Genomic DNA, 22118 nt, shown 5'->3' on the forward strand with positions numbered 1-22118 from the left:
GCGCACGCGGAAGAATCAGAATCAGAATGGTCTGAATGGACGCTGTCTTTCCGACAGACCTGTTCTTCACCTGAGGACGGCTGCTTGCGTTGTGGCCGAAACGTCGTGAGAATTGTATTTTATTATGTTTTATTTTTATCATTTTATTATTTCCCTTCTACGCGACTTTATCGAAAGAACCAAGAAGATGAATCCCTGCAGTCACGAAAGCTTTAAATCGAAGTATGTATGCATGTTGAACGTCTTTCGCACCGTACGTGGCCAACTACACCAATCCCACGAGTTCATTCTAACCTCATCACTGTTCACAACAGAGGAGGCGACGTCGCGCGTTGTTACCTTTCCGGCGTAATGGTTGACGGCAAACATGGTGTCCGAAGTCCTCACCAACTCGTAGTGTTGGTTCTTCCCGAAGCTCTGGTTCAGTTTGTCCACAAAGGTTTTGTCTGTTCCCTTGAAAAATAAAATAACAGTCGCACCCAGACACGTGCAGCGTAAAACTTAGCCCATGGAATTGCGCAAAACAGGGGAGAAGGAACAATGCGCGCGATCTTCGATCGCGAGGCGAAAGCACTTTCCCACCAACCTTGCTGCAGAGAGCAATGTTCGCCGCACGGCAGTCAAACCGATGTTTTAAATTCTCAGAGCTGGAATTTTTGGCGAATTTTAGTGCAGTTTAATCACAGGCGGCCGCCAGGACTCAAAACCCAGGTTTCTCAGCGGTCATCAACTCAGTGCTCTGGCCTTCGAACTACTCGGCCACCAATATTTTTTTTTATCTATTTATTTTATATATGTCGGAGGAAATTAGAATACCAAGGTAAACACCACACATACACGGAATAAAAAATTCAAGCAGACAACCAATAAAGCCATAATCCACCCTACTTGCTATACTGTCTCATGCAGGAACCTCATGCACATTAACTCTGCGCAATTCACAAAAAGTGCTTCTTTCTCAAGCACTGAATTACAGTGGTGTGCCACCAAATCCAGCTAAATTTAGACCACTACTTAAATCAGATGACCTTACAGTGCTGGAAAGTCATAGATTAAGATGGGCTTAAGTAGCTCAGAGGTCAGAGTGCAGCGCCAATGCCACGAAGCCTCTGGGGTTCGAATTCAGGTTTCAGCCGCCTATGAATTAAAGCGGACTTTCAAGTGTAGCGAGTTGATGGCCTTAGCCCGATGACCGATAACTCCACACGTAAATGTATATTCAACATTTTATTCTTCGAATTACTTAATTTCGGCAGAATTCCAGCTCTGAGAATTAAAATATCAGTGTCGGCCTACGACAAACATTAATCTCAGCTCTGGGCCACACAGTGTGTCTCGCACTGCCCTCTGCGAGACTCCCGAATGGATTCTTTGTCCCCGTAAAAATGATGCCGAATGTGCACCGGGAGTGAAATTGGAAATAAAATGACCAAAATATCTTTAAACGGCTGAGTCAGGAAGACCCAGATGTGCAACAACTTTTGCAGTAGGTAAGCGAGTATTTATCCTTACCCGCGGGAAATGGCTCTCCTCGTCCAACAGTGTCATGATCCCAATGGGTTTACCCAGAAACAGATCCTGCAGGGTCAAAAATGTCAACATTATAAACATTTTTACACTCTTGAAAAATACTAATATACTTGAAAAAAATGAGGCAATCTTTTGTAGAAATGGCTTTATTATCAACATTTTAAAACTTGATATATAATAAAGTATCATTAATCAAATTTAACATGCACTGATACTGCAACAGTAATGCTAAACATTAAAACGTTATAAATCGATTCATATTGAGGACTACCGTACCAGAAGAGGCTTGTTGTCTTTGAAAGCCACAGCATGACACTCAATGCCCTCTTTTTTGTATTCATTCAGCTCCATTGAGAAAATAAACTGCACAATAAAAAGAGAACAACATCACAGTGGCATTTAAATCTTCCACCGTCGCCATCTTTCGCGCCAAGAAAAATACAAGTGTACGGCAATGCACTCCGCGCTTAGTGAGTTTGCAATCAACACGCGATTGTGTCCATGTCCGTGCCACTTCTACACGGCGAGTGCGAATCGTATCCGCGTTAAACGCTTCTCCGTTTTTTATGTACGGCCCCTTTCGTCAATCCCCTGCTGGATGCCGGAGCTACCCCCACGCCGTACGGCTGGTGGGGGGTTGTGTGACCACACCTCACCACGCCGTACGGCTGGTGGGGGGTTGTGTGACCACACCTCACCACGCCGTACGGCTGGTGGGGGGTTGTGTGACCACACCTCACCACGCCGTACGGCTGGTGGGGGGTTGTGTGACCACACCTCACCACGCCGTACAGCTGGTGGGGGGTTGTGTGACCACACCTCACCACGCCGTACGGCTGGTGGGGGGTTGTGTGACCACAGCTCACCACGCCGTACGGCTGGTGGGGGGTTGTGTGACCACACCTCACCACGCCGTACGGCTAGTGGGGGGTTGTCGGACCACACCTCACCACGCCGTACGGCTGGTGGGGGGTTGTGTGACCACACCTCACCACGCCGTACGGCTAGTGGGGGGTTGTGTGACCACACCTCACCACGCCGTACGGCTGGTGGGGGGTTGTGTGACCACACCTCACCACGCCGGTCACTGCGGGTGACGGGTTGTCTCAGGAGCATAGATGCTCGAACGTAAAAACACTATTTAGTTTTTATGCACTGCCCTCTGCTGCCCACAAATGCAAAGCGCCTCTTGGGCACAGCGGTCAACCCTCTCAGCCAGCGTTCTGCACTGATTTTCAGACGGGGGGAGAGGGGGGTGCGGCAACTTTCTCCGATAAGACCGCAGTGCGAGGGTTTACCACACCGCCTGCAAGTGGTGTGTTCACACGTTGTCTGTTGTCGGGGGCCGCACGTCAGGGGGCCGCACTGAAGGCCACCAGGGGCCGCCAGTGGAGCCGCGATGGCCTTGCAATGAAGAACGCTGCTCCACGCACATCTCCGAAGAACGAGTTCTCGGGAGCATTCGGGTGCGACGGTTTGGTCGTAAATGTCAAGTTGAACACCGAAGAGTTTACCTCGTTGAAAAAGAACTGCAGCTGTTCGTTCGCAAGGTTGATGCAAAGCTGCTCGTAGCGATTCACTTTGAAGTGCTCAAAGCCGAAGATGTCGAGAATTCCTGGACAAAAAAATTGGGGGGAGGAGGGGGGGCGATCACAATTCCATCACCAGTCAAAAGTTTTACATGAAAACCGTCACAACAACCGCGAGTTTATTTTAATCTAATCGATCGCTGCGTGGATGCATCTCGTAATGACAGGCGGTGCTCGAGGGAGCCGAACCCCCCTTGCTGAAGGCTCAGCCCACTCCCTTATAAAATTCGTAGTCAAGTGACAAAAAGGTTTTTACAATATTCACAAAGGGGGTGAGAGAGCTAGCGTAGAATACATGATATACATCAACATCAGATAGCATCAATGCTCATTCGACTTCGTGTTAAACATGTATTTAAAGTTTGCTTAGCACCAACTATGTTGAGCCACCACCTGCACGTTGTATAATACCAACCACCCCCCTTTAGACAAGGTCACGGCGACAATTTTACTGCATTTGCAGTCCTAGAGACCTTTAGTGCATCCAACACAATGCTTGCTTTCTCTTTAACTGCAAGAAGAACAAGAGCATTAACCTATTTCAGGAAGGGTCTCGGCTATTCCCAGGGCTGTCCGCGGTTCCAGCAGCTGATTAATCTTGACGACGATCCAGCCAAAGACACGAGCGTACGTGGCCTTCACGATCGAGTCCCTGGCATCTGTGGTGAGAAGTATGAAGTATCGTTCAGCAACTCCGCACTGAAGTTACTCTCGGCCGAGCAAGGACATCGTGGCGGGTGCACGTTCTATTTGCGTGGAACAAGTGTGCAAGTTGTGCCGTGCGTTGGGCAGATTGATCTCATCGCCAGCAGCAACTGAACAGGTTGAGTTACATCGCAAAATGAAGCCGACGACATGGGTATGTGTTATCAGCAGATTATTTGAGTGATGGGGATGAATATTAGATAATGGTTGGGGGGGGGGGGAAGCAAAGGTGACACTCACTTGTACTGATCAGCTGACCAGTACAGTCACTGTTTCCACAACTACCGAGAACCAGGCTTTGCTGGTCCAGGAACAGCGAAGAAACTGCCCCAGAAGGCCCAGCTCTGTGGTTCCCCGTGATCAATGAGCACGGGGCCAGCTCGATTCCAACTGGCAGTTGGACTCGGCCATGATCTGCTGCTACAGCTTTATAAACAGAAGCTGTTATGTAGCATACGGAGATACTACAACAGCTCACGGACAAGACTGGTGGAGGAATGGCAGCAAATGGCGATTATCGCGCCCGACAGGATGACCACTGCAGAGATAGAGCAGGTGAGAATATCTCGTGTGTGAGCACGAGGGGCCTGAGGCATCGCAGGACCGTCTGGGATTCCGATAGCGTGGGGAGGCCTACGTCCCAGAGGGGATAGACAACGGCCGATTAACGATGACGACTGTGACAATACCTTCTGCCTGCTGCTTGGTGTAGTGTCTGTAGATGGACTCTCCACGCGTGACGGAGCGGGAGAACAGAAGGCATTGTCTCAGTTTCTCCCCATCCACCCCAAGCTGGCTCTGCACACATCAGCAATGGAGAGGCTGGTCAGCATGTTCCATTCACAACAATAACAACAGAGGGAGGATTAGAACTGTGTAGGTTTTTGCAGCTGTGTCGTCTATCTCTCCCCATGAGTTTTCGGCAACATACCACGTGGTCCATCCCTCAAAATTGATGGACTATACGGACATAGAACGTGTGTTTACGTAAGAAAAACACAATAAATGTCCTAACATCTGTCTGTATGGACCATGACAGTGGAATAAAGACTAGATAGAGGACGTTCTAGGAAAAAAACTATGCCTGGATTACATCAAAGAGGATTTGTCTATAACAGGGATGCACACTTTCCAAAAGCGGATAAGCTACAGCCAGACATAGTTGGATGTTAGTCAGGAAGGAGCCGCTAATGTGTTGACCTGTCCATGTCTGAGGCGTTCGGTCAAGTAAATAGTTCTGTTATAAGAAACTTAAAATGTGCTCGATCTCATAATTATGTACACATGCAAAACAAACTGGAATCCCAGCATGCTTTGCATGTCAAGATCACACCACTAGTCCCTGCATTTTCTGCACGCAACCTTGTGATGGCCACCAGCTCAAAAAGGGCTAAGATTGCAGCATTCAGAAACATTGGAATCATCTACGGCACTGACCGCGACGAACCCTCTAATTCACACACACATTCAAAACGGACAGAACAATTGCACGGGGTTCACCATCGCAGCATTTAGCCAGTGGTTCGCTTTGCCAGTGATCGCCATGCTGCCACTGTCTTGAGGCTCAAAGACCACGTTGCCCAGAGACAGAATTCCTGCCAGTATGGTCAGCATGTCGACTTGTTCCTGCACATGGGAAATGCACGCACGCACAAACGCCAGCGTGACAGTGCGAAGATGAAGCATTCGGACATCGCCCTTCTCACACAGCCTCCCTCCATGAAAACGTTCTGCGAATGCCGAGCATTGCTCGGCACGCAATAAATAGATATATGTACACAATTATAAATCCATGCATATTGTGGCCAGCAGAGGACAGTGTGTGGAGAGAGAAAAAACCACGTTGTTGTACTGCACTATGTATGTTGAATTCTTTCGCACCATACGTAGCCAAACCGTGCTAATCGGAGATGCAGGCAAGGACAAAGGACTATGCACACACATCACTGCTCCCCGCCTTCAACCTCCACTGTTCAGCCTGGTAGTGCGATTAAATAACCCCCATGACCCATACAGCATGGGGAGGCCCTTGTCCATAGAGGTATTGCACAATCGAAGCTGCCATTGGATTCATCACGGTGAAGTGATCATGTTCACCTTGAACAAACATTTGCATCGCAAATGCCAGCCGATGTGAGTCTACGTACATCTCAAGCAAACTTGGTGTAATGTTTTATTCCTGCTCCAAAAATGTTACCTGCTCCAAAAATCCCACCATGTCCATGGCATTGCACAACTCGCCGAACTTGGTGCTCAAGGATTTGCTGAGACCATCATCGATGCTCTGAAAGCTCAGGTATCTGTAAGTTCGCAGACCAGCGCAGATTAGTCGCAGGCACGTCAGAAGTCGTCTCCGAACGTGGCACGTGAAATACAAAACGGACCTGGAACAGTAAAACATCACCGAAACGCCAGGGACTGAACTGAAAACGGTCTTTAAAAATCTACTGAAAGATATGGTTATGAACGTGGGCTGGACACAAGAAAGCCACCGTGGCTGTACAGGCGGGAACAGTTAATACGCAGCGCAGATGGTATAACTTCCTTAATAAATTGATCGATAAGTCACTTCCGCTTTGTTATAAAAAAAGCGGCACGAAAAAGCAGAGGCCCAGTCAGTTTCGAAACTAATAATTAGGCCCAAATACTGGGTGCTATCAATTATACACATCACTGCTCGTGATCAATTCCACATTACTACTCTTGCTGGTTGTAAAGGTTTTTATTTACAAGTTGCAAGGTAGTCTTCAATGCGTTGAGGATGTGTACGAGGACACGCCGACCCACCGATAGAGCTGTGGCTCGAGCAAGCCATACATCTCCTTGTCCTTCTTTGAGAGGCCGGCGAACATGTAGTAGAAAATGTGGAAGTTCCTCTCTCCCGTGTCCTGGTGAACTACGCGGGACTTCTCCAGCAGGTACTCGTTGATTTTCGCACCCTTGACTGGAAAAAAATGCATGAACAACAATATTTACTCGGTGTGTAAATGTGACGCCATTAAGACAGAGCGGGCAATAAAAAAAAATTGTGATCTTCACCTAATTTCATCACAATTATGCTCTGCATCATGTCATGAGACAAATCATCTATTTGGTCCTCTCGCAGAGCAGTACCACCCTTCAAATTAGAACATCGCCAGCGGAAGCGGACAGCACAGAGCTACCTCTGAGATCCCCTTACAGTGACCTCGGGTTTGCACAGCAGAGGGCAGCACTCTCAAAATCAGGCTTCGTTTTCAGTAGCGAGAGGCAGTCTAGTTATAGGCAGTGAAAAAGGAAGGCCTTTGAGCCTGGATTTGAACAGGGGTATGCAGTCAACAGCACAAATATGGCTGAGGGTAGAGGTCAAGGGGCTGCCTATGAGGAGTGACCTCCTACTGAGCAAAGATTGACTGGGGGCTTCTCCCAGCCAATCTTACCCCAGTGAGATGTAGACTCCATGCTTCTTTAAATCTTTAACTCATTAAATAAGTTACTTGCCATTAACAAAACAACTAAATACATCTACATGACGTACAGTGCAGACAGGCATTTCACATGGCTCGCAGCTCAATTTTAAAACAGCAGAAAGAATGTCGTTGGCTTGGGTAGGCTGCGGCGTGTCACTGTCCAAACCTGTTCAGTTGCGTTGTTCCAAAAAAAAACCACTTCATTAAAAATTCTACTTTTTTTTTACCAGGTAAGGCCCACTGAGCTATACAGCTTCTTTTCAGAAGCGACTGGGCCACATGTGACTGCTCAACGAAGTGGCTTATCACGTGGAAATTTATATAAGCCAAACACTCTAAACATATGTTTCGAAACGTTTAGGGAAAAACCGGAGAACCCAGATTCACACTCCAAATATGCAGGCGTCAAGGTTGGGATCGAACCCACGACCCACGACCTCCAGTATACAAGGCAAGGTAGTTAACATCTCGCTACCGTGGCCATACTGCACTCGATTAGCACACTGTGCTCTGAATCCGGCTATCTGAGATGTATTCCTAGCTACAGCTAACAACAGTGGCGAGGGATAGTGATCGGCTTCACCAACTGGCTTGAAACAAAAATAATCTCACATTCATCAATAGCACTGTGACGTGTTTGGGCAATGGCGTTTCTTCACAACGAATAAATAAGATGCAGCAGAGAGATCGGTTGGAAACTGTACTTAACACCATGGGGCCTGATGAGAATTAAGTTTTAATATGTTTTCTGTTGATCAGCTACTTTTATTGCCATATTCAAAGTTACCTAAGAGGAGCTATCGAGTGACAGATAAACCCTTCAATAATCAAAAAAGTATTACCAAATAAATTAATTCATATAAAAAGTAATATTTTTTTCAATATTGCTGGCAGATAGCATTTTCGTTTTTTTGTTGTATTGTTTTTTTTCTATGTAACATTTTCTTTAAACAAACTTGTTCCTACACACGGCCGGCCATGCCTGTTCGTGTCACCTAACGTCCCGCAGCCACATGCAGCTTCGCAAACGCAGTCTTCTGCTTCGCACCAAACACATCGCAGAGCATGGCACGCTGTGCAGCCTACGCAGAAAGTGAACGGAGCCTTACCATCATCTGGACGGAGTGCTCCTGCCAATAACATCTGGTAATCCAGCAACATTTGTTTCTCAAGCCTGACTGCCGATGAGACCCAGAAGAGGGTTAAAGCCCATGCAGAATTCGTTGCTTGCTTTAACAATTGCTGCTGGATAATATCAGTCTTGAAAGGCTTTAAATAAAAACATTTTTTTTATAGATGTGGGGGACATATAACAGAGTTCTGCTGATACGCAGTTTTACAAAAAATGTCCGCGTGCCACCGTTATTTACATCAGCAAAATGCTTAAGCGTCAACTGATCGGCTGCTACGACCTATTCCGACCGACACGACCCAGCCGCGGGCAATGGCACGGCACGGCACGCACAGCCGTAACTCGCACGTGAATTGACAAGCGCTTCGCCAAGCACAACCGACGAAAGCTGCCGCCATCCCTCAGGCTTAGTCGTAAAAACGGTACGAGCGTTTATTTGCATGTTAAAAGCTTCCCTGGCATAGGGTCCAGCTTTTTAAAGAGGCAGTGGCAGTAGCGTCCCAGGCCTTTGTACTGGACACGGTCTCAGCAATTGCCCCATAGTCAGTCCTGGGAAAATCGGTCACAGCATCTCCCATCTCGCCTTATTTTAACATCATCAGCTGTGATCGACCCACCGTTGGATGGTGCCTTCCCCCCACCTCCAAGCTGTCGCCATCCATTACGGGAATGCATTAATAATTGGGCTAAACTTACAGGTCATTTTATGCACCCTCACTCTCACACGTTATCCATGCCTTGTTCAGAAAAGTTTTTTTTTTCTTTAAAACACCAGACTCTTCTCCAGTAGCTATACAACAAGGCTGTGTGTCCTGGGCTTTCGAACAAGAGTTTGAGGCTTAGATATTAGAATGAACATGCCTTCAAAGTGAATTTCAAAAGTGCTCTAGTGATGTCACTGCAGTGAGACTCCCGGTATGTTTGATGGATCACTGACGGTGATGTCACGTGAAAGCAGCTGAACGTCACTTTAAAGTTTGGTCATTTTTTCTTTGCACGAACAAATCCTAAAAGTTTTTCAGAAAGCACGGGACACACACCGTAGATGTTTAATCGGTTGCATCCTCCTTCAGTTGGTATATATTAAATGTTAGAAGTAGCTACCGATGGATTGTGAAACATAAAAACCGAACACATTCGTCAATAGAACTGTGGCCTTAAACATCTATAGTTAGAGGCTGTATTTTGGGAAATGGCCTTTCTTAACAGCACATAAATAAAAAAGGGACATTATGTTTTGTTGTTGTTTTTAGACCAGTATTATTGAGGAATGCGTGTATCATTATTATTAATTGTGCTTGTGCACCACTGTAACTGAGGCAACAGGACCTTATTTTTACGATAAATCAAATCGTAAGATCAAAACACCAAACAGGCACTGGACATGCCACAAGCATGACTTCTACGTCAAAGCCATTACGCAATTTGTAAGATGTATTGTACATTCCCTTACGTCAAGAACATCAAGGTTTTTTTTTTAATCAAAATTGCCGACGTCTCTGACTTATTTACAGAAGCGCATTAACGGGTATTTATTACACCCCAAAGTATCTTACGACAACCACAAAAAACAGCTGACAAATAACTAAACCTCTCAAACATGTTTACCATTGTGCTTGATGGCAGACAGCGACAGTGTCATGTGCAAGGATTGTTCACTCAGTGATGACAGCTGTATGCTCAATGAGGCAGGACGCATTGCAAGTGGGAAGGGGCAGTTAACCACCTTCCCAGTTCCACAGCAGCTGCCGCCTACCACAGCGGCATCGTCCAACTGGAACAAGCCCAAACGTAGTTTGGGCCGCTCTGTTTGCGAGGATGGATGGAGTTCCTGTGCCCTCCCGTTGTTTCGCTTAATTTGTATGAGGAAATTGGACTTAAATCGGACTTATTTAGCTATTTTAAACTGCACTGGATTTAAGTAGGATGTTGGCGGAAAGGTAGTCTGCCAATACGGCCAGAGAAAAGTCCACGCGTTTCCTGTTTTACACAAAAAAATTAAGTGGAAATTGCGTCTTCGATATGTAAAGCCAGGACCCAAAATCAACAAAGATATCTCTCCGTGCTCCTTTGCTTTGCGACTCCCCCACTACTCTCATGACCACCAATTGATGTGTGTACGTGTACAGCCCCTTTGTTAATGCACTCCTGGACGAGGGCCTCCTTACACCATGCAGGTTGAGGGGGTTATTTGGCCATAATTCACCACACCGATCAGTGCGGTTTGGTGGTGAATATAGACTTTTGGAGCATAGTACAGCAACAACAATGGATTTTGCAGTAATGCCCTATGCTGAAAACGTAGCCCCCACAGCAGCCCACAACACCCGTTGTATGCATGGTGGTTGCCCACTAAAGCACTATTCCAGGGTTAATCCTGCTCAGCTGCCGAGATCTGATGAGACCAGTCGTGTTATTGGCAATTTTCTCATAGGCGTATCTTTTTGAATCCTTTATATTAAGTTCACTTGCTTGCTTGCTTAGGACCGTGCAAATCTTTCGGTCGTTATTTAACCCACTTCCCGTGATCCAATCGAACTGACACATTTTCCACACAGACTCGTTGTGCGTGACAATTAATGTTCTTGAAATTTTTTTTCCAAAATGTTACACTTTTTAGGACAAAAATATTATATTTAATTACCAATTGCTTAGTGCTGCCATGCAATAATCTGACCCATAGGTGGCAGACATCTCAAGCCAGAGGACGAGAGGACTCTAGCAGCCACGCATATAAAGGATTTATAGTGAAAAACTTTGTTTTTACGGGTTATACTTGTTGTGTGTGCGTCTCGTCATCAAAGTGGGGAGCGGTAGTGCAACGGTTAGTGCGCTGCACCCCGAACCCAGCGACCCAAGTTCGATTCCCGCTCACGGCCAACACCAGTGACGATTATCTAAACCGGTCCGGTGCCTCCCCTAGTTCGGCTGAGCCTCAAATGACTACCCGCTGCAGTGCGTGAACATCGCCACTAGGGAGACAAAGGTGGCCGGGTGTGGTGCTGGCCACCTACCCCCCCTCGTGTGCCATGTCGGCCTTCATAGGCGCTACTCGCTAACAGCACTTGCCCCAACAGTCTGTTCAGGCTATATTAAGGATCTTCGTCTTTGTGTGTATGTGTGTGTGTGTCTTGTTATCAAACCGAGACATTTCGCCCATCGCCAGTTTACCTGCCCCATTCTGGAATCGCAGCTGAATGTACTTTCCAAAGCGACTGCTGTTATCGTTCATCAAGGTCTGGGCATTTCCAAAGGCCTCCAGCAAAGGGTTGACCTGTAAAAGCGACAGACGAGGTCGAGCACAGCATACACATTGCGGTATTACAAACGTTTTCTTTTCACGTACACACGCACAGCCCTGCTGAATTAACACAACTCATTTGCACCCACAGGGCAGCATGCTAATGGTTGTTTGAATTCGTTAACTGCTATTCAGCAATGACTCAAGGTTTCAAAGAGCAGTGAGATACAGCGCTTCTTCTGGCACACGTGTGTATCGCCATTTTCTATCCACTGCTGAACGAACGCCTCCAGACACTATAACCATCGTTCTCGGTACTCTAACACAATAACACGTCGGCTTTCGCGACCAATATTATCCATAATAAAGGTTTTTTTAGGTTAGATCACACATGTGTCGTTAACTCACCACCACCCGACACAGCCAAGTAGTAAGGTTTATGACGAAAATAAACTTATTTCGAATCCATCCATAATGGCTGGCAATAAGCACCGTTTGAAAAGTGTCCTTTGTTAGACACAATGGTATGCTACTTTTCACGATCAATTTCAGTCTTCCAAAAGCACCCCATCCCCTCCACTTCTCATTGTGTCGGTAAAAAGTACATCCATTATTTTTACTCGTATGATCTCACTCAACTTCACTGGTGACCCACGATAACATTTGAAATATATTGTCAGCTCCCTCTAATAAAGATAAAAGTCAAACGTGAGCTGTGGAAAGTGTTTGAGGATTTATCTTTGAACTTTGAGCCAATTTAGTCAACACTATAGGAATGTGCCATTTACTAGAAACTAGCACAAGAATAGCGCTCAAAGGCACCAGAAATTGGCTCCACCCAATACGAATTTTAGCACAGAGACACCGACTCAACATTTTGACAATACATTGACCGACTTTACTCACTAACCCTACCCATACACAAATATTTTTTTCATTTATTTTTACATATATGACGGTGGGCAATATAACCCTCGTAAAGATGATCGGACATGGATAAAACCTATGTATAAAAGTTGTGTTCGTATCAGGGACTTACCCAATTGAAACCTGGACAAATTAATCAAAGGGTTACACAAAACTTGAAAAACACAAACCAGAGTAAAAATAACGAATCGACCTGTCAGCGACCCATCAGCTTCCACGATGCTAATTTTAAATGCAATGCTAATTCAAATACACTCGAGGGCAAATACACGTTGGAAAGCGTGACGCAATCCATGCAAACGCATGATTTTTCGGAACTTGTTTTTTGCGAGCGCGCCTCTGCACAATCATTGAGCGACAGCGTGCCGAGGAGCGGCGTTGGTGCCACCGTCACCTGCAGCACTTGCTGCTCCAGCTGCGTGTTTCCCCGACACAGCTCCATGATGTGCCTCAGCAGCAGCTTGGTGCTCTCAGTCTTCCCAGCGCCACTCTCGCCACTGCGGACCAAACGAGAAACAGCACGGGGCACGCGAGTCACCACACCTCCAACTACCAAATGCCAAACGCTACGTCACCCATACGGGGGGGGCACAAAAGTTGATTTACCGGGATCATGATCGATCAACTTAAGTACCTCCTCCCCCCTTCAAGCTTTCACTATCAACACAAGGGCCAGCGAACATACACAAGTTACAGACATCACATCGACCACCGTTCTCAGAAGAGCAAGCGGGCTTGGGTAGGACATGCTGCTAGATGGGGTGATGGCCATTGTTGGACGAAAGCCTCACCAAGTCACCGCCACCCATCACAGTCCTGCAATGTAACAAGCCCCCGTAACACCTCCACACTAGCGGATTGATCACAGTCTCTGGGGTTGAGGTCTCCTTGGGTGCGTTTCCTGTTTTGGCTGCTATTCAGTTATTAGTCTTCACCACCTGGCCTTCATGCATTCTAGCGACGATGTATCCTGCCTAAGCCCACTTACTTTTCTTAACGGTAATTGGAGGTCTTAAATAAAAAATTGTACTCTAATCAACGAAGGAGCTCCTCTTTTGGTCTCTCAGCACACCTCTTCACGCTTCTGTCCACAATGTTCAGCTTTCCAAGCTTAACAAGGAAATACCAGTTGAAGGTGGAACTAATAATATCATCCATTCCAAGATAAAGATACACCAACAAAGAGTTCTCCCCTCAATCTGCCTTTTCTAAAATTCTCAAAATCGATTGTGTACATTACCAATCAAAATGATTAAGGCAGTAACACAAGAATGGTTTTCCAAGTGCAATTATTCAAAAAAACAATGCCAAACATTCCCATGTAGCATTTAATAGACTGTTGGGGAAAATGCTTTAAGAAAGCAGAATCAGGATTTTTTCTTTATCCTGGAGAAATCCGAAGAGCTTTGAAGCTTCTTCTTGGTTCTTTCGGTAAAGTCACGTAGAAGGGAAGTAATACAATAATAAAAATAAAACATAATAAAATAATTCTTAGACGCTGTCTCCCCGACAAACCTGGTCTTCACCTGAGGACGGCTGCTTGTGTTGTGGCCGAAACGTCATGAGAATTATTTTATTGTTTTATTTTTATTATTTTATTACTTCCCTTCTACGTGACTTTACCGAAAGAACCAAGAAGATGAATCCCTGCAGTCACGAAAGCTTTAAATCGAAATTTTATTATGTTTTATTTTTATTATTTTATTACTTCCCTTCTACGTGACTTTACCGAAAGAACCAAGAAGATGAATCCCTCCAGTCACGAAAGAAGCTTTAAATCGAAGCTTTGAAGCTTTTTTTCACAGATTTCCAAGTCAAGCACCTGTGAAGGCTGGCAAGGTACATGAGGGGGTGGGTGGACAGCACCAAGACCTTGCCACCTTCGTCTCCCCAGTGCTGCTGCTTTCACGCCACACAAGGTATTCTTTGGTTCTTTCGGTAAAGTCACGTATCAAGATAAAATAATAAATTAAATTAAATACTAGCATACGACGTTTCGATTGCAACACATTATTTTATTTTATTTATTATTTTATCTTGATACGTGACTTTACCGAAAGAACCAAAGAATAATTCCTGCAGTCACGAAAGCTCCAAATTAAGTTTGAACCACACAAGGTACTCATTTAAGGCGAAGTGGACCGAGGGGTAGACCCAGGGCCGGTTCAAATATTCACCAGTGTCATTTGGTCATCAGCTGGAATTGAACTCTGGTCGTCTAGTTCGTAGCACAGTGCGTTAACCACTGCACTACCACTCCCGACGCAATGACATACAAAGTGTTTGTACAATTGGCAAGCAACACGCACGATTTGGTATATTCGTGTGTCGCAGACAGCACAGTAGCTTCAGGATGTGTGCTTTATGACAATGCTCTACCTGATAACGATGCACTGATTGCAGGACTTTGCTGCCGCCCGACCCAGCATCGAGCGATACGCCGCATCAGCAATGGCGAAGATGTGCGGTTCAAGAGTGCTCTTCTGTTGGTTTGTGTACCTCTGAGACATCTGCAACACATTCCGCTGCGTTAAAGCCACGGGAACACACGGAGCCACAGTGTGGCTCGAAAACTTGCGTTTCAAGACCAGGCTTAAGACCGCAATGCGTGCGTACCGCAGACAAAACTTGGAGCGCAATTACGATTTTAAAAAATAAACACACATTTGTTTTTGACAAAGGTGCAGTACAGTCATGTGCCTGTGGCTCTTATGAATCTGTAATCATGATTTATATCCATTAGTACAAACCATCCACGAATGCCTCATCCATGCTGCGTAGCTATTGGCGGCTTAGAAAGTAGAGGTGGTACACCAATTGACCCCATGACCTAACGATGAAATTAATCTGTCATGACTCAGGGCCGCAATTCAAGAAAATAATCCATTAAGTTTGTTTAACAATATTATGGATGTAGCAGCATCCAGTGGCTGGAGAGGGTTACGTCAACTCATTGCATACAACACATGAATAGAACAAATATTGTGAATTGATGGGTGTATCCATGAGTTTAAGAATACAAATTGACTCGATGAATCTATGACCCCCCGTTAAGAAATGGTCACATGTTGCTGCAGCCTTGAGGGAGATGCAAGCCACTCAAATGGGGTTCGATATGCCCCATTCTACAAGCAAGATACGTTAACAGACTTTGAACCACTACTTGCAGAACTACCAGTCACAACAGACCCTCCCATGCGTTACAAAGTACAGTACAGCGTTTGAGCCATTTACTGGATTACTATTTTTGTTTAACAAGCCTGAATGTTTCTGATGGGACCTGTCTGGTACAGGCCCATAGCTCGATGGCTTAAACAAATGCTGTTTCTTAATATACACGTTGAAAATATCAACAGGCTGAAAACACATTTTATTTTGCTATGAAGATGCATAACGGAGAAATATTTTTGTGGTATTTTACTACCTAGGATGCTCTAATTATATTTTTTTTATGGAATACCAAGTATAGGTGACACAGCAATTACATCAGCAGGACATTTATACCATAAAAGCACACTGATTTGACTTCAAAATAACGCTTTTATATTTTCGCAGCTATTTAACCCAATCGTGTTGCTACTGCCAAGTGATTAGATTTAAAAAAGCAAGTTGTGTTCAAAAGTCCTCTGCACCAGTCTAAAGTCCTTCAGGCCATTTATAGATCGGTTTACCCACATGTTTATGATTAACAATTTATTTGCACACTTTAGCTCTCATAGCTGGGCAAGTAGACTCCAGTAAAATAACTTATTTTTACGAGTTTTTTGTGCAGTTTTTCGTGCCCAGGGTGAGGAGGCATAGGAGCGCCCGTGACACTGCCGGTAGTCGTTGGCATCTCGGTCAGTCAACCCATAACACCTGCATCTGCTCCGTGCCCTCCTGCCAGCGAGCCTTCGACACTTCACGTGGCCTCAAGGTGTACCTAGCCTGGCACAAGCGCCGTGGTAACGTCACTGCCGCTTAGTGGGGAACGGCGGTTTTTATGAGGAGCCTCATTCTAGATTTGAAGCTTTCGTGACTGCAAAGATTCATATTCTTAGGTTTTTTCGGTAAAGTCACGTAGGTAAAAACATTTAAATTAATAAAAGTAAAATAAAATAAAAATCACGACGTTTCGGAGGCAACACAAGCTTCCGTCTTCAGCCACGACAGCTGTACTTGATACAGCTGTGGTGGCTGTGACGGTTCCACCTGAAGGCGGAAGATTGTGTTGCCTCCGATACGTCGTGATTTTTATTTTATTTTACTTTTATTAATTTTAATGTTTTTACCTACGTGACTTTACCGAAAAAACCTAGGAATATGAATAGGAGCCTCATTCCCACTTTAAGAGGCTTTCAGCCCAGCTGGCCATGCTGGACAGTCTGGAAATTTTTATCAGCATGTAACGATTCACTGCTTCAAGGCCTCCCCTAATTTCCTCAATTGCCTCCTGTCCTCCTTTGTTCCTGTCCAATAATGAGCTCTGAACTCTTTCATTTTAACTCACCGTCTATTCCAAATGTTTTCATGTGCATCTATTGCATTCTCTCGATATTCACTCCACGGTTATTTTAGGCTATCCCTCATCGGTTGTTGTTTGCACTTGTCCTGCCCATTTCCACCAGATCAGAATGAGAATCTTTATTTAATCCAATGTGTTATGAAGCTCTTTTTCGCAGATGTCCATTAGGGGTGGGTCAAAAATGTAAACATTACTAAACGCTTTGTGTGGTATCAGCAAGGTAACAACCTTAATCATTCATTAAATAATGTTACATTGTACCCACACCGATTTCAGAGGTCATGACATAACACACCATTTAAAATTACAGCCCATCGTATATAACTATATATCCTCCCATACCTCCGAATAGCACGGTTGGATATGTATGGTGCAAAAGAAGTTCTACATACATATCCATGATTCTGGATTTGTATTGCGTCGATATTAAATGTTTAACCATTGTAATATATTGTACCTTTATGTCATGTATCTAATAAACTGTCCTATCGATAGACTGCCTACTGCCATATGAATGTGGAATTTCCACCATTGGCTCAGGCCTGCTAGTAAAGCGCTTTGAGATACCGTGGCATTTAAGTTAAACAAATGACCATTCTTAGCCAAATGGTGAAAAAAAAAATCAACATCAGTGCTGAGGTGGCCCCGAAACCGGTTTAGCAGCTCTTAAGCAAAACAGCTCAAAGACTTGGCCAGTGCGGTCACTTCTGGAATGTGATGTTTATACGTTATATAAAAAACTACTTAATTTATTTCTTTTAAAACACACAGCGACCAAACACTTACCGTTTTCTCATACAAAGGAAGCTGCTTGAATGGGTTGATTGAAATGAGTATATCTCCAATGTAGGTCTGTGGATAAAAAACACATTTAAATCGTATTCTAACGTGTACGTGGCAAAATAGCATGTATACATATAATTTCAAGTAATGCTGCTTTAGTATGGAAAGTAGATGAATATTATCAGGCGAATATTTTTGAAGTTTAAACAAATATGGGTGGTGCGTGGAAATTGTGCTATCTGATATATTACACTGGTCAACAAAAAAAAAAATTTCTGGCCTGGACTTTTGTAGCTGTTTTAGACAAATTTTAGGGTGCTGATTCCAAATCTGATCTCAGATTTGCTTTATCACATCTCATTTTTATGCTATCGGCATACCCCATTTTCATTGATCTTACCCGAAATTAACTCTCACTTATGATTGCAAGTTGTTGCGAGTCAGTGACTGCTTTAGTGTTAAAATATGGTGCTGTATTTTTAGGATAGTGTGTTTATAATATCATTTTATGTAGATATCCACATTTATTTAATATTTGTATTCTGCAGTTTTTATTGAAAACCTGATGTGATAGACAAAAACTGATGCCAGATTTGGAATCAGCACCCCAAAATTACCTTAGAAACCGTTGGAATACCTTATGCCAGAAAAGTGTGTTGACCAGTGTTATGCCAATTGATTTGGACGAATAAAACATTTTCAGCTCGTTATGATCGGCATGAAGTTCCTCCCAAAACCCATCACCATCTCTCTTGTGAAGCACCTGTACGAGAGCCGATTGAATCATCACGTCCACCTCTCATCAGTGCGCCTACCCTGCTTCCACTGTCACTGGATTTTCTGTTTGCTCAAAGTCACTTTAAGATGTTTTCTTGTTCATGTTTTTTTGTTTTTTGTTTCTTGCGGTTGCACCCGATTCAAGAGCCGAATGGCTCACAGGGCTATACCAAATAAATGAAACGGAACCGAAACTGAAACCGTCGTTCGTCTCAATCATCAGCCATTGTCACTTCGTGATGCATCCTGCCCAAGCCTCACTTCATTTTCTCACCAAATCATTTGTTCATTTGATATCAACGGCCAACAACGGAGGGCTCTAACTTGTGGTTATTCTCCAATCCACGCGTTCCCCTTTCTGTCTCTCAATGAAATTCCAAGCATGCGGTGCATCTCCATGCTTCTAGTTGCCACTCCTTCAGCCTTTGTTCCATTTCCTTTATTAATGTCCACGTTTCTGATCCGTATGTCATAACAGCTAATATCCACAAGCGCCATATTTCCCCTCTTAGGCACATTGGTCTGTTATTCTTCAGTAATGAACATCGTTTTTTTTTTAAACCAGCCAGGTACATGTTGGCTCCTCTCACAGGGCATCCCAACAACCACTCAAATTTGATCGGCTTCGAAACGTTATATCAGCAATGCTGGAGAACACAGAGTGCAGACGGTTTGGTAACAGGATGTTAATAAACTAGTCGCAAGACAGCTCGCGATTGAAGGCATATAAATGAATATAAACGCTTAATCATGGGTGGCGCGAGCCTAACGTTGTAGCCCCATGCAACAACGTTACTTCCCTGCACTCGTTGCTATCTTATCGTACATTTATTGCAACACACCTGTGAAACTGTCCCACTACGGTGCCATTTCTGCAATATAGTCTCAGGGCATTGCGTTGCGTAATGTTTATAACGTGTAGTCACATGAGAGAGCGACGCAATACAAACTTGGAATCGATATGCAAATATTCGTAGACACACTCTTGAAAATATGGGCAACTTTGGACTGTTTATTTGTCCTTATTTAGGATTAATCAGGACAGCATAGTCACCAACGCTCGCTGTTGCAAAGTCTGTCTTTGGGAACCATGTATATGGAATTTCCACATCGACACCGTGGGCCCATTATCTTGGCTGAGACCAACAATAATCAAATCTGTAAATGTCAATAATTTTTTGGGATGAAACCAGTCCACAATTGTCTATCACTGCTGATGTCAATTGGTCACATTACCCATTTACATTGATGGTAACCGATAGAAGACCAAAATTCACTTCCTTCAGGAACTGCTGCTGATTTTTTGCATATGCCCAAAGGCTATGTGCTCTGTGCCCATTTGTTGCACCTTGTTTGAGGCGTGGAAGCTTCATGCATCTCCCAGGCAGTTAAAGTCATAATCCAGTACTCCCTGGGGGCTCCCACATATTAACAAACTCAAAACTCCACAGCCAAACAGCGCCAGCGAATTGGCCGCATGACCTTTCCCCACCTGACCTCCCCACATGATCTGCAAAGTGTCTTTTGCCTCTTGATCACGTACAGATGTTGCCATGCGGTTGGTAGGGTATGTAAGTTTGACCAACCCTGGTATAAGAAAATTATTCTTCCCCAGGTTCTTCATATTCCATGCGTAAACATTTACAAGATGCAATGTTGGCAATGTTCAGCGAGCATTCTTACAAATAGACGTGAATAATAACAAACATTTAATTTATATAACGTCATTCATGCAGATTGCATCTCAGAACGATGAACATTGTGAATCACGTTTTAATATCAAGTGAACCAAGTAGAACACGAACTAAATGAAGGGTACGAAGATAACCAAAATGTTATCTATACGGGGCCAAAGTAAACATTTCAGTGCAAAACATTAGATAAAGTCGAGAAAGTGACCCCAAAGGTGTCCGAAGCACTAACCCTAGAGGATGGATCCTTCAGCTTTTCAGACCAGACAAATCAGGATGTAACTCACGCACCAGCACAATGTATTTTGCGGATTGTTTAAAAGTTTAAAAATTACACAAAACCGGATCAGTGTTTATGAAAACATCGTTGTAAAAGCTATTTCACAATGTCCGTGGAACATTTTTGTTTAAATTTCACAAACTACATTAAGAATCGTATGAGAATAATTATCAATTGTAGGTGCATTTGTCTTTATGTACTGAAAGTTGGTACATATTTTGCTAAAGTTTCAAAGGATGTGTACTTTAAATGTAATGTGGTAGTGCATTCGCTGATTCTTACAGAGATTCACGGTTTGAATTCAGCGGCCATCCCTGGTTATTACTGCGGGTGCTACTTGAAATGGACATTAAACATCCTATGGTGTAATTCACAAGAGTAAGCCAATGTGTGCCGACGTCAGCGTGCAAATTTGGCAAATATGACAAATTACTAAATTGGGATTATACAAAGCAATAATCGTCCCCGAACGCAAAACTTTGCAGGACCTTCCTGAAAAAATAGACTCAATGAGACTCAGTGAGGCTTTCCTGGGTAATCAAACGTATTTTTGTAATATAACAATGCAAAGGGCATGTCACTGATAACAATTGTGGTTTCAAATAACGCAAAAAAAGTGTAATAAGCACGCAGCCTTTGTGCATTTTGCAACAACAACAAAAACGTATTCAGTTGCTGAAAATGTGCAATTGTGTGCCCTTGAATCCACAGGAATCTTCAACAGGGTAGGACAAATGTGTAAGACCTTCTCGACATTCAGTGAGAATGAGATAATGTCACGTGTTATAAAGTCTTAGAAAAGTTACACAATTGGACTATTTTGGTCAGTCATGGGACCTCGTCTATTTTGTAAAAAAAAAAATTCTACATACGAGTGCAAGCAATGTCCAAAAGCATGAACACAGTGTACTCTATATTGGTTTACATACTTACCATTTTTTTTAAACGTTCCGCTTTGTACGAATCGGTTTGTTCCTATACATTATCAAATTATGTTATCCAAAAACGCCGTCACCCGCTATTTACCAGCTGACGTATGGAACTAAAAGCACAGACACTTGAAAGGGAGACTTCTCGAAAAGTGCGCAAAGAAACGTGGAGAGACGCACACTTGGGATTACACGGAGAGACCGAAAAGGGGGGACACGCGTGATTATTACGATTTATTGATCACACACAGGTGAAACGTATGCATTATCTTGCACGTTAAAAAGTGGGCTCGAGCAGAGACACGTCGTTAGAAACTCAACGACGGAACGACAGCCAGAGGAGGAAACGCGCACGAGAGGATGTCCAACGTGGCTATGGGAGTGCGTGTTGTTTTGACGTTGAGTCATGCGCGGATGCTGGGTACATAGTGTTACATGGTGAGACCGCGAAAGATCGATGTTGACTTTGGGATAAGCCTTCATCCAGCAAACGGTCATCACTCCTGCGAGCGAGACGTGTGCTACCAAAACCATTTTTCCTCCTCTCCCGAGTTTACAAATTTGATGTATCTCGCCTTTGT

At 44.2% G+C, this 22118-nt stretch overlaps 1 protein-coding gene across 2 annotated transcripts in view; it reads right to left on the minus strand.

Annotated features, from left to right (window-relative positions):
• Nucleotides 1–22118, minus strand: part of LOC144955797 (myosin-IIIb-like) — a 44169-nt gene that overhangs the window by 21128 nt on the left and 923 nt on the right. For both annotated transcript variants that reach the window (XM_078885972.1, XM_078885973.1), the window contains exons 2-14: nt 17864–17929; nt 14953–15083; nt 12968–13070; nt 11577–11679; nt 6612–6768; nt 6022–6124; nt 5325–5450; nt 4514–4622; nt 3656–3778; nt 3045–3145; nt 1807–1893; nt 1513–1578; nt 340–453 (exon numbers count right to left, since the gene is read on the minus strand). In XM_078885972.1, coding sequence (XP_078742098.1) covers nt 340–453; nt 1513–1578; nt 1807–1893; nt 3045–3145; nt 3656–3778; nt 4514–4622; nt 5325–5450; nt 6022–6124; nt 6612–6768; nt 11577–11679; nt 12968–13070; nt 14953–15083; nt 17864–17929 — 1389 coding nt within the window. The remainder of the gene's footprint in view (nt 1–339; nt 454–1512; nt 1579–1806; nt 1894–3044; nt 3146–3655; nt 3779–4513; nt 4623–5324; nt 5451–6021; nt 6125–6611; nt 6769–11576; nt 11680–12967; nt 13071–14952; nt 15084–17863; nt 17930–22118) is intronic.

The sequence above is a fragment of the Lampetra fluviatilis genome, chromosome 3, assembly GCF_964198595.1.
Source record: "Lampetra fluviatilis chromosome 3, kcLamFluv1.1, whole genome shotgun sequence".
NCBI lineage: Eukaryota > Metazoa > Chordata > Hyperoartia > Petromyzontiformes > Petromyzontidae > Lampetra > Lampetra fluviatilis.